The 16575-nt window shown below is 38.7% G+C and overlaps 1 protein-coding gene across 6 annotated transcripts in view; it reads left to right on the forward strand.

Moving 5' to 3' along the window:
* Positions 1-2100: 2100 nt before the first annotated feature.
* Positions 2101-16575, forward strand: part of HEATR5A (HEAT repeat containing 5A) — a 65304-nt gene continuing 50829 nt past the window's right edge. For 2 of the 6 annotated variants that reach the window (XM_032113346.1, XM_032113351.1), the window contains exons 1-4: positions 2509-2644; positions 11679-11762; positions 13248-13495; positions 14516-14727. In XM_032113346.1, the coding sequence (XP_031969237.1) occupies positions 13370-13495; positions 14516-14727 (338 nt within the window). In that variant the 5' untranslated portion in view covers positions 2509-2644; positions 11679-11762; positions 13248-13369. Of the gene's footprint in view, positions 2192-2508; positions 2645-2689; positions 2786-11678; positions 11763-13247; positions 13496-14515; positions 14728-16575 lie in introns of those variants that run through there. The other 4 variants (XM_032113347.1, XM_032113350.1, XM_032113348.1 and 1 more) reach the window with 4 other exon arrangements.

Below are 16575 nucleotides of genomic sequence, written 5' to 3' on the forward strand. Positions count from 1 at the left end.
AGATTGAAAGGGGAAAAATAAAAAAATGGCATGCATAACTGCTAAAGTAGACACTAATTTGAATCAGTGCACAGTTAACAGTCTGTTGACCGATTTAGGGAAAAATAATAATAAAAATCAAGGTTAGCTATAAATCCAGTGAAGACAGACTCTTGCCCTTATGTAAGCACTGCTGGCACAAAGCAACCCTAAAGCTGATGTACCCAGAGATGGAAGGAGCATCCTGCATCAATATGCCTTGTTATTCCAGTTGATTCATATCAGTATAGCATTAACAAAGCATTACTTAGATCTGATATCATGTGTCCTGGGGGGCTGGACAAGATAATTCTTGGGAAAAACTGAGCAAGTCTTTACTTCTTAATGGATGATGTTTTGTCTTGCCCTGTGTTCATGTAACACTCAGCATTATGAGATACTAATTTTGAGTGGGTCTCTGCCTGCTACCATAACAGAGTGAATAATAGGTATAATAATGATAATAGCAGCAATAGTCTTCCAAAAATTATTCTAAATTTGGGGTTGTTTATTTGTTTCTGAGTTAAACATGATCAATCCTTCACAAATATTTCCAGGTGTTTCTGGTACCTCAGGACTGTCAGAGAGCCCTTGTTTTTCTGGAGTTCCTTATGGAAAAAAGTCGTAACACCAACAGTCTTTGAACAGAAATTGTTCAGCTGACCTTTCTCACAAGTGAATTGCAAATCACCGTCTTAGTAGCAGCAACTCAGCCCCTGATCAAGATGAGGTTAACTTAGCAAATAACTCTTTCCTGGGAATGTATGTGATTTTTGAAAACAGGTTGACACTTTTACATCAGTACAAGTTTGTAAAGTTGATTTCTGTGAAATATAATATGTAAATAATTTCCTGCTTCAGGTGTGAGGCATATTCTTCACTACCACATCCATTGCCAGCATTTCTTTTAAAAGGTCATTGCATCAGTGGTCATGTTTTTTATCACAGTCAGTTTAGTAAAAATGGAAGCAGTGTCCGTATATGGTAACGCAGCATGGTGCTCATGGCATCTGCAGCACAATCTAATCAAGCAGCCCTGCATGTACTCTTTGAAATACTTCTCAGCAGCATCATCTGCATGACTGAGTACAGATGTTCACAGAGGATCCCCTGCATGTAAACTTTACATACTGAATCTACGTGAAGTTGAATGTACAAGCTTATGCAAGGTTTAGAAACAATTTTGGCTCCTATGATTATGTGTCCCAGACATTATTTCCTCACCACAATGGTTCCCTCTGTACAACTACCTGCAGGAAGGTTGGAGCCAGGTGGGGGTTGGCTTCTTCTCCCAGGCAACCAGTGATAGCTCAAGAGGACATAGCCTCAAGCTGTGCCATGGGGGGTTCAGGCTGGACACCAGGAAGAATCTCTTTATGGAAAGGGTCATTAAACATTGGAATGGACTGCTCAGGGAGGAGGTGGAGTCACCATCACTGGAGGTGTTCAAGAAATGACTGGACATGGTACTTAGTGCTGTGGTCCAGTTGACATTGTGGTGATCAGTCAAAGGTTGGACTCAATCTTAGAGGTCTTTTCCAATCTTAACGATTCTGAGATTCTGTTTGCACCAGTTAAAAGAAGATAGTCCCAGAAAACACAGCTTGTGGAGAGAAATCTGGGTCCTGGATTCCAAACATGGCTGGGCATCAGTTGGAAAACTACACTAAGATTATTATTTATTTATTTTAAAACTAAAAAATGATTGAGAGACATAAACTTTCCTCTTGTTGAGATAGAACTTAAACTGATCACAGAATACATTAAAGAAAATCCCTCCAATGGGTATTTTCTGATGACCAGTGAGTTCGCTAGTGCAAATTTGGAAGGGTGGAAGTAATTCCCAGTGACAAAGCAACCACTTCCAGCTGGACCACCTATGCAGTAGGAGGAACGAGGTGAAATTCCTGGAGCTTCAGTTGACCTTGTCTGTAAGACACAGAATACTCCTTGACTTGGGATCCCATATCGATTTGGGATCACAGCTTACACTGATGAAACCCAAGAGTAACAACTTTTGCAAACGTTGGGTTTGACGAACGCTTAATAGAAAGGGCGTGTTCTTGTTACTGTCCTGTGCAGTGCCCAGGGGCCCTCCCAGGGAAGTACGGACGTGGATGCCTGAGGGGTGGAGTGGAAACCAGAAGCCATGGCAGACTCTGATCACAGCCAGGTACAAATCCCAGCAGTGCCAGAGCTACCTTCACAAAGCATCACCGAGGGGGATCTTTTGTTGCTGGTTTTGGTGAGAGAGCGCTGAGCGCGAGCCCCCGGCTGTGCCCCCCTAGCGCAGAGCCGCTCATCGCCCCGGCGGCCACGGAGCCTCGGAGCGCCCCGGGGCGGTGACTCTGTCCCCTCCGGCACCGGGACACCTCGCCCCGGGCTCCGCGCTCCCCGGGCCGCTCCCGCCCTCCTCCCGGCCGCCGCGGGCGCTCGATGGCTCCGGGCCCGATTGCACAGTCCTGAGCACCGGAGTCGCCCTCCTCCTTTTCCTGCCCCCTCCCCGCCGGCGGGCGGCGGCAGTGGCGGCAGCTCGGGTGCAGGACCCGCCGCCCCCCCGCGCCGGAGGAGGGCGGGCGGACGGGGCCGAGGCCGTAGAGCGGCGCGGGAGCGCTGCGGCTGGCAGGTACCGCGGGCTGAGGGAGGCCAGGGACAGCAGGGGGTGTGTGAAGGGGCAGCAGGGCCGAGCGGAGCCGGGAGTCGTGCGGGGCTGTGCCTGCCCGAGGCCTGCGCCCGGAAAGTGCTGGATCACCCCCGCAGCCGCCGGGTGGGTCGGTGGGTGACACACACACACAGCCGGCTCTAAAGCTGGCGGCCGGGCGGCTCCCGGGCTCCCTCAGCCCAGCCCAGCCCGTGCCGCCGCATCCCGTTCCCCGGGGCTGCGGGGCAGGTCTCAGCCCCGTGAGGGAGGGAAGGGGGGGCGGCAAGCCGGGCGCCGCCCGGGTGTCACGGGGAGCGGCGGCGGAGCGGCCGTGCCGCCAGGCTGGGGGTGGGCGAGCGTGGGTGTTTGCCTGGTGCGGGGGATACGGATTCTGAGGCTGCAGGCAGGGGTTTGGCATTCACTTGTACCGAGGTTCCATGATTTTGGGGTCTGATTTTATATTTTCTTATAAATTTTGGTACTTAAGAATATTTGGGGAGGGGTGGCAATATTGGTCATTCTGATATCTGGAAATGTTATTGTAAGCTTTTGCAGTTTGAATTCTTGGTTGTCTGGATAGGATAATGATTAAGTTTACACCATATAACTGGTAAAAACCTTGCACAGGGATGCAAGACCTGTAGAGTTATATTAGCGTTGACATTTTTGAATGCGGGAGAGTAATAAGTGTTGTAAGTTTAGTTAAGAGTAAAATTTATTGAGATACGGGTAGAAGGATGATAGGAGATGAGGAAGGCAGATAAAAGTTAAGGTGAGTCCAGCTCTGTGCTTCTGTAAGTGAAATTCGGTATCTTTTGAGTTTTGGATTCATTATTTGTAGTGTTTCTTTGAGTTTGGGGTTTGATTTAGTAAGATTAGGTGTTTGCAGTTGTGACCATGAACTGTACATTTATTTTAGTCTCACATGCCAGAAATATTTTCCCTGTCTTCAGAAACAGTCAAGCTATATTGTATGCTTTAGTGTTTTGCTACATGATGTGTAATATTCTCTATTCATGTATGAAATAACAATTGAGACCCAGAAGATAGATTACTTCTGGTTGTATGCTGAATGGAGCTTGGATTTCTTTTCCTGATGGTTTGACACAATGAAAAGGAGGTGGGGGGAAGAAGCCAGTTTAATGTTACACTAAGTCTAGCCATACATCGAAAACTTGTGCTTGATTATTGAACATAGGATTGTTTTTGTAGTCAGTAAAGTAGCTGACTTACTGACTAGTTCATGGTGGTGTATGCCAACACATCAAAAACGTTATTAATGCAGGATGATCTGTTTTAAGATTCAGAACATCCTAATGAGGCAGGAGATTAAAAACACCTTCTAACAAAAACATTTTCAGGTTGTGGGATGTTTGTTCCATTCAGCTTTTACCTTTATGGGTTTTACTGGGTTCAGCTAGCAGAATCTTTAAAAAGACACACAGTATATCTATATCTACAGTGCAGACCAAAAAGGCTTGAAACCTCTAGGCAGTTACATTTTTGGAGCTGTTTTGGAGTTTTCTTTGGGGAGCAGCCATGTAAAATACCTAGGGAAAGAACCATTGCAGTGAGGTATGTCAGTGATTTGTGCCCGGATAGCGATCTCTGATCTGCCAAACAAGTCTCCTGCAGAGTTTGCATCTGTGAGGGCTTCTGCTGCTGCTGCTAAATTTCCGTGTCAGTGTTTCAGTGCAGTTGAAGTCTAATCATAATAAAAGCTGTAGTGATTTTCAGGAAAAATATGTATACTTTTCTGGGATTACAGTACATGTTCAACAAAAATTCCTGGTGGCTTAATTTAATGCTGAGCTAGGCTGGATTTAGCATTTACCTTAACAGAAAATTCGTAGCTAAAATCAACCTGCACTTTGGATAATCCAAATGCATATATATCACCTAGTGTAAGTCAATTTAACATTTTACCAAATAATTTGATTTCCTGAAACTTCTGTCATTGTGACAAAAAAACCCCAAACAAACAACCCCCACCGTGTCAGCATATTTAGTTTGGTATATTTTGTCTATATTAGATAAACAATATTATCTACAACATTCTCAGGACTAAAGCTATGTTCAGACATATATTGAAATTATTTCTATAGGTGGATGTTTATACTTCTGTAGTTTTCATGCACTTGCCTTGCTATCACACCAGGTTTCAAATCTGCAAAGAAATAAACCCAAAGCGTTCTATGCATTTTTATTCAGACTGAAGATAGTTATTGCTTTTTGAAGTTTACTTAGTCCAGTTTTGGGGAAAAAGATAATGTTTTAAACTCAATTTGTCAGTAACAGATATAGTACTGTTTTTCCAACTATTAGAAGCATTGGTTAATTATTTATATGCAGTTTGCCAGGTTGACTGTAAACAAAATGATGTTCTGAGGTCCCTATAATGGAGCCAAGTTTATCTTTTGACTGAAGCTTTCAGAAATGAACCTAAATAATATTCAAGAGTTGTGAGGGCCAGAGGGGTCAGAGTGTGCCAGTACTGCCCGCTGTGGAGCTCAGGAAATGGCTGTTAATATTTCTCAGTAACTGAATGTTGCTGTTTCTTCGTTTCCTGGAATAATTCTTCTCATGTGGAGATAAAAATTAAAGTGATGATAAGAAACATGAAAGCAAAGTGTATGTACTTTTAAACACAATGAAGGAATGTCTTCCCAAGTTTTTTTAAAATGTCCTTAACATTTTACATTGCTAAAACAGCTATTGCATTTTCAGGCACTTTGTTTAGGGTATTTTTCTCTAATTATGTCAAGCTTTGTCCTCAAAACTTCACAGAAATCATTCAGCATTCTTAGAAGACATTGTCTTGTCATTTCCTTCACACTTCAGCAAATGTATATTGTGTTGTAGTTCTTATCATTGTCACTGTTATGTATGAGGATTGTGGGTGGTCACATTCTTTGAGTGAATATTTTTAAACCCAGGAAGCCCAGAGCAAGGATTCTGATAGATTTCACTTAGGCCTTTGTTGCCTTTAAGCTTTATTGCTCTTTCAGATACTGGGTAATTCCTCCAAAACTTGGAAATCAATAACATTTGATAAGCATTCTGATAGGAAATCCAGTCATTTGGAACTGTTCCTGTGGGAGTAAACAAGTGCTTTGTTTGAGCATCATTGTTCACAAAACATCAAAATATAACCCCTTTGTTTTGCAACACAAATGGAAGTAGCTGTTTGGGCTGTATGATATTCGTTCTTTAGTACAGCCTGAAACACTGTGAGAGCACTGCACGACCTACATATGTGGAGCATGCAATATGTGGAGATGCACTTGGATTGCATCTTTAACGAGTACCTGCATAAATGCTACCAAATTTTCGGTGAGAGAATAGACACATACCTTTCCTGTGGCAAATTTCTTCATCCAGAGCACTATTAAGAGGAAAGACTGAAAGAAAAGTGTCTTGTTTCGACATCTATGATTTCAGAATCATGTTTCTAAGCAGAATAATTGCATACAAAAATATTACATAAGTGAAAGTTGTCCTAGTCTGAAATCTTCAGCAATAACTAGAGGAAGTGGATGGTTCTGCAATCATCTGTTATTTTTTGTTGCTCGTAGTCAGATTTTTCATTGCTTTTTGCTGTTTGGGATAAGCATGTGATGCAAATATGTACATATTTTTATTTAAAAAGGAAGATCTGTGAGGGAAACTGAATCCCTTTATACCATAGAATATACAATAAAGCATATGAGTACTCAACCGTGAGATTTATTTGCTGTGTTTTTCACATGATAATGGACTCAAAATTTGGTGTTAAGAGTTACAGTTCTGCTTGATTTAAAGGCCTTAAAATTTTGGACCTTCTCCTCTCTGGCCTGGTATTATTTTCCATGTGCTCCGAGTTGTGGTCTTGTGATGACTTTCTCCTGTGGCTTGTTCTTGCAAACTGCTGCCAAACATCACTTTTGGTCCCATCTTCTCTGTGCTTGGCTTCAAATTTCCCTACTGCTGACCAATGTAATGTAACACTGCAAAATACCTGGCTTCTTTATGGCTGTATATTAATTTTGGATGAAAACCACTTGTCAGTTTTGATGCCAAGGGTAATTTGGTTTAAATTTATGAGACCAGGCAGTGACAAATTCAAGTATGTGTGTGTATGCATTGAAAGACTGGGCTCTGGTTTCATGAGTTCTTCTTAATCCTCTTCATGAAGTATTTAATCAGTGAAACATGTCAGCAGAAACCAGTGTTTCTGCTAAGGAAACAGACTTCAGGGGAGTTAATGTTCTCTTTGTCTCTTCCTCCCCTCTCTTCTTCTTGTCCTGGTGCCAAAATTTCCTACATTTCCTTGTATGTTTCTTTGAAAATACATACAAGAAAGTAGTAAAAGGGCACCTGAAATTCCCAGTTTTTTGGGGTTTTTTTTGGTTGAATGAAAGGCCTAGAGTGATTAGCACTACTGAACATAAAGTATGTACAGAGGGGTCACTGTTATGTTGGGACCAGCAGTTACCTGCTGTTGCTTCATGTAGCTCTGTGGAGCAAAAGTTTAAGGTTTGTGTATGTAGAAAAAAGGTACGAGTTGGCTGAATGATGGGGATCCTGCCACACAAAGGATGTGGAAGTACTGATTCACTTACACTGATGCTTTTATTTAGCTTTGCCTTCTCTAACTGAAGATGTTGAGGCAGACTTTGCTTCTGTGAGTTAGTTGGTAGTAGTTTGTAGAAGTGAGTAAGTAAACAAAGGCTGGTCTGTCCTTCCCGTAATTATAAATGTCTTTATCTCTTGAATATTCCCACTCCAATGTATTTCAAGTATCTAAACTCCAAACTCATTTAAGGTGAAATTTTAGTTCTTTTTCATTCTTTATGAAATGACTGAGATTCTGTAATTGTTGTTTATTTAAATTAGATTCTTTCTGTGTGTGCTATAAATTTTAGCCAGATTACAACTAAAGCTAACTAAATTCTTCGTTTCCTGGGCAATCATACCTCCCATTTGAAGTTGCTGGAGTTTGATCCTGCACTTTTGGCCTTCTCCAGACCCGGGGGCCTCTTTATTTTTGCCTACTAGCATAAACAGTACACTGTAACTATTGGATTTTGGTCTATGTTTCATTCAGTAATAGCTGCATTTGGCTGGTGCTTTAAGGTTTTTCCACCCAGCTGGCAGAGACCATCACACTCAGTTTCTCTTGTCAGAAGTAAGTCCGAGGGAGCTGGGCAGGAGTTTTGTTTATGTTTGGGAGACACTGGACAGGTACGTGCAAGGGTGTAACAAAGGTTTGAGCATCGATGTCTCTCCATGCAGTCAGCTCCGATGCACTGCTAACGATCATCCCATTAAACTTTTAAACAGTGCTGCAGGAGTAACACTGATCTCAACTGTTAATGGCTAGAATTAAATGTGTCAGGCTGGAAGGCTTTCTCTTAAACTTATTGGTTCACTTGTTAGGCAGATGAAAATAAATCTTATTAATTATTATATAAATAATTATGTATTATTAATAAATAATATCTATTATTAATTAATAATTTTAAAATAATGTGGATTTGAAGTTAGTTAAAATACCCCTGCAGTGCAGTAAGGGTCAGCTTGAAGCTAACAAATGTGCTTCAGCTCTGTTTTTCAGCAGTGGGATGGTTATGGCATTGATTGTGTAGTCTGCCCAATGGCAGCTGTTACGAGAACACTGGTTGTTATTATTACTGGTCATTTTTCATTTTAATCATTACTATTATTCTTTTTTTACTGTTACTCATTACTGTCAATGAGTAACAACAGTAGTTTCTTAGAGGGCTAATATGTACTTGTGTCTCTGCTAGATTAGTCATTGGTACAGAATTGAATCCACAGGTTTATTATATCAGATTTAGTGCATAATTATGTTAATACTTTTGAAATTAGAAAAATATAAATAATTATTATTAAGGTAAGGTAAATGGCACTTTGTTTTCTTCACTACAAAGTAGGTGTAAAGTACTTAGACCCTCATCTAGATTGTGCATTAGATCCTCACCTGAGCATCATCCTCAGAGAACTGGGGTTGATGAAATTTCTGTTTGAGCAGCACTTGTTCCCAGCAAAGAGAAGCAAACTGCTGAAACAGAGATCAAATTTGAAAAATTTTAAAAGGAAATGAATTTTTAAGTACAAAATTGATTTTGTGTGGTAGTTTCCATTACTTGTGTCAATCTTCATTAAAATAATGAGTCATAATTTAAAGGCTGATATTTTAGTGAGAGATCAGTTACGAGTCTGCTTTATTGCAGATTACTTTTTTTCGGTACTGCTTATTTTTTTGTGCATAAGCAAAATACGCCACTAGTTGGAAGGAAGAGTGAAATTCACTAAGTTGCCATTACTGCTCATAGCTTTTTCAGTGGTAATGTTACAATTTTTGACTTAGACTCCATGTGAAAGATATACAGCAGTCTGTGGTCTGCTTCCCTCATCTTTTAAAGCCTGAGGAGATTACCTAGCTCAGAATGAACTTGATACACATAACAGATCTATTTGGGTTCTTTACTGTTATAACTTTGTCATGGGTGGTCTGTTGGTAATCATATTTGAAAGACAATTGCTAAAGGGAGCTACTAAGATCAGTCTTACCCTGGATGACTCACCTTTTATTTAAAGAAGATTACAGGTCCCTTTTTTCTCATTGTGGTTTGTCAGAAACTTCAAAAATTCATTTGCTGTTGCCTTTTAATGCTTGATTCACCCTTTATTCCTTTCAATTTACAGGGTGGCATTCCATCTAGTGCTTGCTCCAAGAGCTTTTCTGAGCTCTTTTCTGACCAGTCTTGAACAATCCTGCTTGTAAAATTGGCAGTTGATAAATGAAAAACTTTTTGTTAGTAGTAAGTAGGAACAACTTCTGCCTTGGCCAATAAGTCTGTGTGCCTGTTTTGTAGCATAGTATAAATGTAAAATAAACTTAGCTCACAGGAAAAAAAAAGGAGGGATCTTTGGTTGATCTGTTCTTGTAGTACTGATGGGAAAGTAATTCTTGTAATTACTTCAGTTACCTGACGACAAAACCAAAAGGATGGTGCATCATGCTGGTTAGCAAATGAAGATTGCATCAGGCACATATGCCTTTTTATTTTGGTTAATGGCATAGTATACATCTCATTTAATTAAATTTTACATTTTCTCCCCCAGACTTCTTTTTCATATTGAGAAGCATCAAAATTATAACACCAGGGGAAAAGCACTATCAAATATTTCAGCATTTCTAAACATGGGTTTCATGTAAGTAGAGGTGCATCTTTACATGCTTAGGTTGTACTTGCATCAATTTACTGGTGCATGATGATGGCCCAGCAGTTCCAGTGGCTGACAGAGCATTCAGTCTTTCCTGGTGCGTGACCAGCCCAGAGCGTGGCTGTGCCACGCCTTCAGTTAGAGCAGAGTCCCACCTGTCTGGACAGTGTGGCTTTGGGTTGGATGTTTTCTTCTGCACTTAGAAATCGCCTGGAAATATCTTGTATACATAACAAGGACATATTTGTTACTAATCAAATGCAGCTCATCCGCATGTTCAGCTTTGTGTAGCCTTGTGAGCACTGTGCCTTTTGCTGTGTTCTCTACAAAACCAGTATGCTGCAGTAGAACTTAATGCCCTGCATTCTTGCCTTTCTTCTCCCAAGTTTGTATGCATGTGCTCTTCTTTTATCATTACTTCTGAAGTTTCATAATTATCCCTGGTGTGCAGGCTTAGAGCTTATTGAAGGGAGCCTCAATAAGTGTTTGGAATAAGTTTTTTGCATAGGGTAGAGAGTATACTGCTTTCTGTACAGGTTCATGGAATCAAGGTTTGCTTGTTGACCAGCAGTGGAAAGATCAGGTCTGGGATTTTTTTTTTTTTTGTTCTGTATGGACAGTTCTGTTTCTACAAAAACTAATTCCTGCATAATAAGCAGTCAGTCTTTGTAATTCAGCCCTAATAGTCTTTTCTTTGAGAAATGCTAGTGTTTCTGGCCATGTTAGCAGGTGTTCATTATAAAGATCAGCAACTACACCAGAACATTTTTTCTGTCTTTAGTTTAGGCTAAAAATAAATAAATAGATTTAAATTGGTTTTGCAAATGTGTGCTTATACAATTGAAGTGTTTCATTTAGAAACAAGCTACAATAATAACTTGAGATGATGTTGCTTAGGGCTTTGTCCAGTCAAGTGGTAGAAACCCCTGAGGGTGCAGGTTCTGCAATTTCTCAACACAAGTCCCAGTGGCTGATAATCCTTACAATGAAATTTTTTTTTTTTTCTGTCAAGAGGGAAGCTCACTTGTTTTAATTACAAAGTAATGACTCTGTCTTCATGTTCTTGGTAACCTTCCCTTTTGAAGGCTGTTACATCATCTTGAACCTTTTCTTCAGCAGACTGAACACTGATTCACCAGGCAAAAAGAAATTTGGATTACTCTGTCTGCATGTACTTTTTCTTTGTTTTCAGGGTTAGTCTTTTGAGGAGTGATTGAAAAGTGAATGCTTTTAAAATAGCATGCAACCTGTATTTCACGTCCTGCCAGAATAAGTTCACGTTGAATGAGTTTTGAAAGGAAATGTTTTTGCCCATGAATTCTAATATTAAAACTATATCTGGAGGCTAGGAGAATGGATTGATAATCCTCATGTCTTGTATTGATAGTATTGTACATGAATTTTTCAGAACAGTTGAATCACCTTTGTGAGTTCTGCTGATTGTTGGATAATCTTTCTAGAAAATTATTATGGTTATTATGCTGTTTGAACTTCCTTTTTACTGGTTTAGAATTAAACTGAGTTAATGAAGCAGAAATAAGAAAGGTGATTTCAGTAGTTAAATGATCCCAGTTGTATGGCACATATGGTGGGTCTGCCAAATTTAAATGTAACACATAAAGAGCTGGTAATATTCATGGAGCTCCAGTCTTTTTTGGTGAGCTATTACTTAATAAACATTGTTGGTATTGCAAGACTTTGAAATTCTTGTTTTGTATACAAACGACACTTGTTTCTTATGTGCTGTCTTTCCTAACGTTGTTCTTTGTATTAATTATTTTCTTAGAAAATCGAGTTCTTAACATCCTTGATCCAAAAGCCTGGAGCAGCAGAAAGACAGTTTTTACAATGAAGAGAATTTATCTGCTAGGTAAGTTAAGTGCCAGTGTCTGGCAACAAACTGATCTTTTCAGTTAGGGAAAGCAACTATTAGTTGTAGTCCTGAGATGGGTATGTAAATTGGATAAGCTGCTGTGGTTTAGTAGGTGGTTTAGAGATGGTAGGTGTTAGAACAGGCCTTGGGTGAGGAAAAAAAGGACCATTTGTGACATATATATATAATTTTCATGCTGAGCAGTGATGAAACTCTATACTTAATCCTACTTCTTTTTGCTATGTTTCAAAAAATGTGAGGATAGAGCTAAATTCTGTGAGTGTTCTAGGAGTGAGATAAGTGGTAAATTTGGAACTTTTACATACCTAGGTAGACAAAATATGTAGAGGTATAATGTGCTATGTATATTTAGATCTGCTTGCCATTTTATAGTGTGGTGCCTTGTCAAGCTGCTTGGTATTTCAGGTAGATTTGAAGTGACAATTCATTATAATAAATGAAATGTGACTAATTTTTTTTTTGTGAGTACATTTTACATAAAAAAGTGTAGAAAGTGGTAAAGGTAACCTTCTGCTCTGTGTTTGATGACAACCTGAGTACTGAATTATTTATCAATGCTTTATATTGCCCGTCTACTATTTGACGGATCATTTTACGCTATAATGTTGTTACTGCATAGGAAAAACCGTGTTCAGCAGTCTTAGTGACCTCTGAAAAGGATAACTTGCTTGGGAGTTTAGAATATGGTTGACATTTTACCAGAATCTCCCTGGCTGTTTTTAATTGTGAAGCCTACAGAATATTCTATTTTGTATTTTGAGGCTATATGGCATTTAGATATTGGGGGGGGGAAGATATCATTAGAAGTATTTTTCATCTTGGTTTGCTTATCAATAATGTGGAAATTCCCAAAATAATCAGAGAGATAAGTGAAACATAACTTCTTTTGAACTTTGAGTTTTGAAACAGTCTTTTTTCAAGTTTGGGTTTGGGGTTTTTTTTCCAAGAGATTATTAGAGGTTTTCTCAGCAATGAAATTCTGGAAGCTTTTTTTTCCTTGCTTGGCATTGAGAATATCTAAAGTGTTTCAATAATATGTCAGCATTTATATTTGTGAATATAATTAACAGGAGTTTGTTAATTGTTAGTTGCAGCTTTTGCTACACTTTGTTCTTGATAACAAAGTTATTATGTTTGAGGTCAGTTGGTCATTACTTTCAAGTATATGATCAAGGACTAGAAAATCTCACTTCATGCAAAACAAGGTGAAGGAAAATCAGTTGTTCAGTGGGAACCCCTCTGATATACTCTGAAGTATATTTAACTTCAACTGGCATACTGCATCAATACCATTATCTCATTTTTAAAAACATTTGGTATTACTAAAGACATCTAAATAAAACTGCTATGATTTACTTTTTATATTAGGCTTTCCTTTGAAATTTTCTTTTTAGTCAAGCATGAGTATTACATATTATATGATTGTTGACTTTCTATTAACTTTTTGTTTTTTCTGTTTAGGTGTTCAAACTTCCAGTTTGCCAGATATTAACAAGGAAGAAAACTGATTAATGAAGTTCTGGTAGTCTGTTGGATTTTTTTTCATTCTGTGGTGTTGGGAGATTTGAGGAAAATTTCAAGGAATGGAGTTAGCTCACAGTTTACTACTTAATGAAGAAGCGTATAACCAGCTTGGAGAATTTCAAAAAGCAGAGTTTATTTTTGCATGGTTACAGTTTTTGGAAAAACTTTTACCAGTGACTAGCAGAGTAAGTGTAATGAGACTTGAGAAGAAGAGCCTATCCTTTTGTTATTTTGTTTAAAATCAAAGAGCAATATGCAACGTTATTTGCCTCATGTCTTGCATGTACAAGGAGTGAAAGCATATTCAGTGTTAGCAGCAGCTTTCTAAGTGTTCTAAGTTCTTGGTCACAGCCCTTGTAGTGACAGAGCCACTTGTCCAATGAAAGGAATTTTATTTTTTAACTCTTATTATTACTCCAAGATTTTGCAGCCCCATTATGAAGAATGTCACTAATGCTTCGACCTAGTGTTGCACAATTATTTGATGCTTCTCTAGCAAGCAGGAAAGTAACATCTATCTCTTTGTTGTTTTTTTTAAATTTTCCTAGTCAAATGGTAAGAGATCTGTTTCTAGCCAACTCTCCAATTGTTTGATTCACTGTTTAGAGGATATTGAATAGGTTATGTAGGCATGTAAGAGTAAGAGTAAACCAACCAAAATAATGCTATTTAAGAGTTGTTATTGGTGATGAAAATATGTAAATGAAATACAGTGCTAGGTACTTTTTTTTTTTTTAAGAGTATTTAAAAAATTTATACAAGACTGGATGATTGTTTTAAGGGAAGTTCTTTCTTTTCTAATGCTCAAGTTCTTGAAACTCAGCTTCTTCTTTAAAGTTCTTTGCTATTAAACTTCCTATATATCTGTGAATTCTTTTATTTTAAAGCAGACTTTAAAAAAGTAAGAAAAGGCAACTTTGTTTGAGAAAGATTTAAGTATAGAAGTGCCAAAAGGAAAATACTCTTGAAATGCTACTAGAAATAATCATGCTCTGAAAAAAAGTGTTGGGTCTTTTAAGAAGAATAAAATAGTCACTTGCTTGAAATTTTCTTTAAGTATAAAAATGCAATAAAATGTTCATTTGTAGTTCAGCATGTCATTATCAGAATGGTAGTAATGAAAAGTAAAGATAATTTACATTAATCATCTGTAACTCACTTTTAAATTTAACTGGACTTTAACTGGTTACTGATTTTATTTCCAGGCTGACATAAGGGAAAACCAGAAGAAACTGGTTGAACAATTGACTTCTTTATTAAACAATTCACCAGGACCTCCTACCAGACGGCTTCTTGCCAAGAATTTAGCTGTACTTTATAGCACTGGAGACACTTTTTCTGTTTACCAAACAATTGACAAATGCAATGAACTCATTCGGAGTAAAGATGACTCACCAAGTTATCTGCCTACAAAACTGTAAGTGCTTTTTTACCCTCAAGCTTCAAGTCCAGTAATAACGAGACAGATTTAAGTGGTGAAATGCATCTGAGTTCACTGCCATAAAATACATAATAAAACAAAGATTGTGCTGGTAGTCCATGTTGTATGTGTGCATCAGGAAGGTACCTGGTGGTCTCCAGACAGACAATTGAAAATCAGGCCAGGGAGAATACCAACAGTGGATAACAGTTATGAGAGGGCAGGTGCTTAAAAAACAAGGAGAAGGTAATAATAGTGCTGAGAAGAGCACTAAAACAGACAAGTACTACTCCAGGTACAAAAGACAGGTACTGAGTACATTTCTTAATCCAGCTGGGAAACCGGATATAGTTAGAAACACCTGCAATGTTTGTTACTAAATACCTAAAGCATAACCAACAGAGCAGAGAAACATGGACTGTTACTTCAGAATGTGAAGCCAGATCTTTATGTGCAGAAATGTTATGAATGACCTTCATTCCTGAATTATGCACATCTCTCACTATAGTGAATTAAATTAAAGGAGAGATAGTAAAACATCCTTGTGCATTAATGATACGGTATTGACAGCAGAGTAGAATCTCTCTTCATCGTTTACTTCATGTGCTAAACCTGTTTCTGACAACACAGGTAAAGATTCCTGAAAACAGGTTTTGCAAGGAGTCAGTTGTACTTTCTAATACCTTTTTTTTTTGTTTCCTTCTTGTTCCAATTGACCTCTTGTGCAGTCTTTTGAGTTAAGAGTAAGTTTGTTATAAAGGGTCTTAGTCTTGCAAAGCAAATTACTGCTATGCTATATTCTTACCAGTGATTTGCATTAACAGTATAGGTGAGTTGTCATGTGGGACAGAGCTCTGCAGGCCTTCCTGCTTCAGCTGCAGTATGCCACACTGGAGGAAGTGGGGTGACATCAGCACAGCAAGGAGGGATGGGGGAGGCCATTGGCAGTGAAGCAGAAATGGGAGATAATCAAAGCCAGAATGCAGAGTAGTAGCTGGGGGAGAGAGAGAGAGAGAGAGATGTGGCCATGTTCAGAGTGTTCCTGGGTATGCAAGCAGTAGTGAGGAAAGGAAAAAAGAGATGGAGAAAAAGAGAACTGTAAAATACGATTTTCTTCAATAAAGTTTTGGTAAAGGGATATCTGATAGAATTGACACGGAAACAACAGGCTACAGAAAATAATTGGAAGTACAGATCTGTTTATTGAGTAAAATCTTTCATCCTAGGCTGCAAATATGTGAACTACTTGGTGTTCAGTGTAGAAAACTGCTTTTTTTGTTGTTGTTGTTTTGATCTTGATTAAAGTGTTGTCTTTGTTTGCCATCTGTCCATATTTAGCATGCATGCCCATGTTGTCTCATAGCAACACTTTCACCATCAGTGTTCACAATATGTTGATACACCTGGGAACTCCTTTAAATACAGATTCCAGTGAATTGGTCTCTTATCTCATAATTTATCACTTTTCTTCTTTCCTGTAGGTGGAAGATGGAAATGTTTTAGGCAAGCATTTTAAACACAACCTTAGTTAGGTGCTCATTTGCTACTAAAATTCAGCATGATGTGAATGCTATACCAAATCAGATAAACAGGTCATGCAGCATGAATGCAGCTTTATTACTTTATAAAGGAGAGTACCTGTAACCATCAGTTACTCAATTTAGCAGTGAAATGGGAAAATACTAATTTTATGCCCAGGCACACCATGAACAAAATTTAAATCCAAACTGTTGGTGTGTACTGAGTTGGATAAAAGCAATAGCAAAAAATGGGTTTTTAATGAAAGTAGTATTTTGGTATGAGAAGAGATAGAAGGTACTAGATTTGTTTTTCTTACCGTGTGGG

Source organism: Corvus moneduloides, chromosome 6, assembly GCF_009650955.1.
Source record: "Corvus moneduloides isolate bCorMon1 chromosome 6, bCorMon1.pri, whole genome shotgun sequence".
NCBI lineage: Eukaryota > Metazoa > Chordata > Aves > Passeriformes > Corvidae > Corvus > Corvus moneduloides.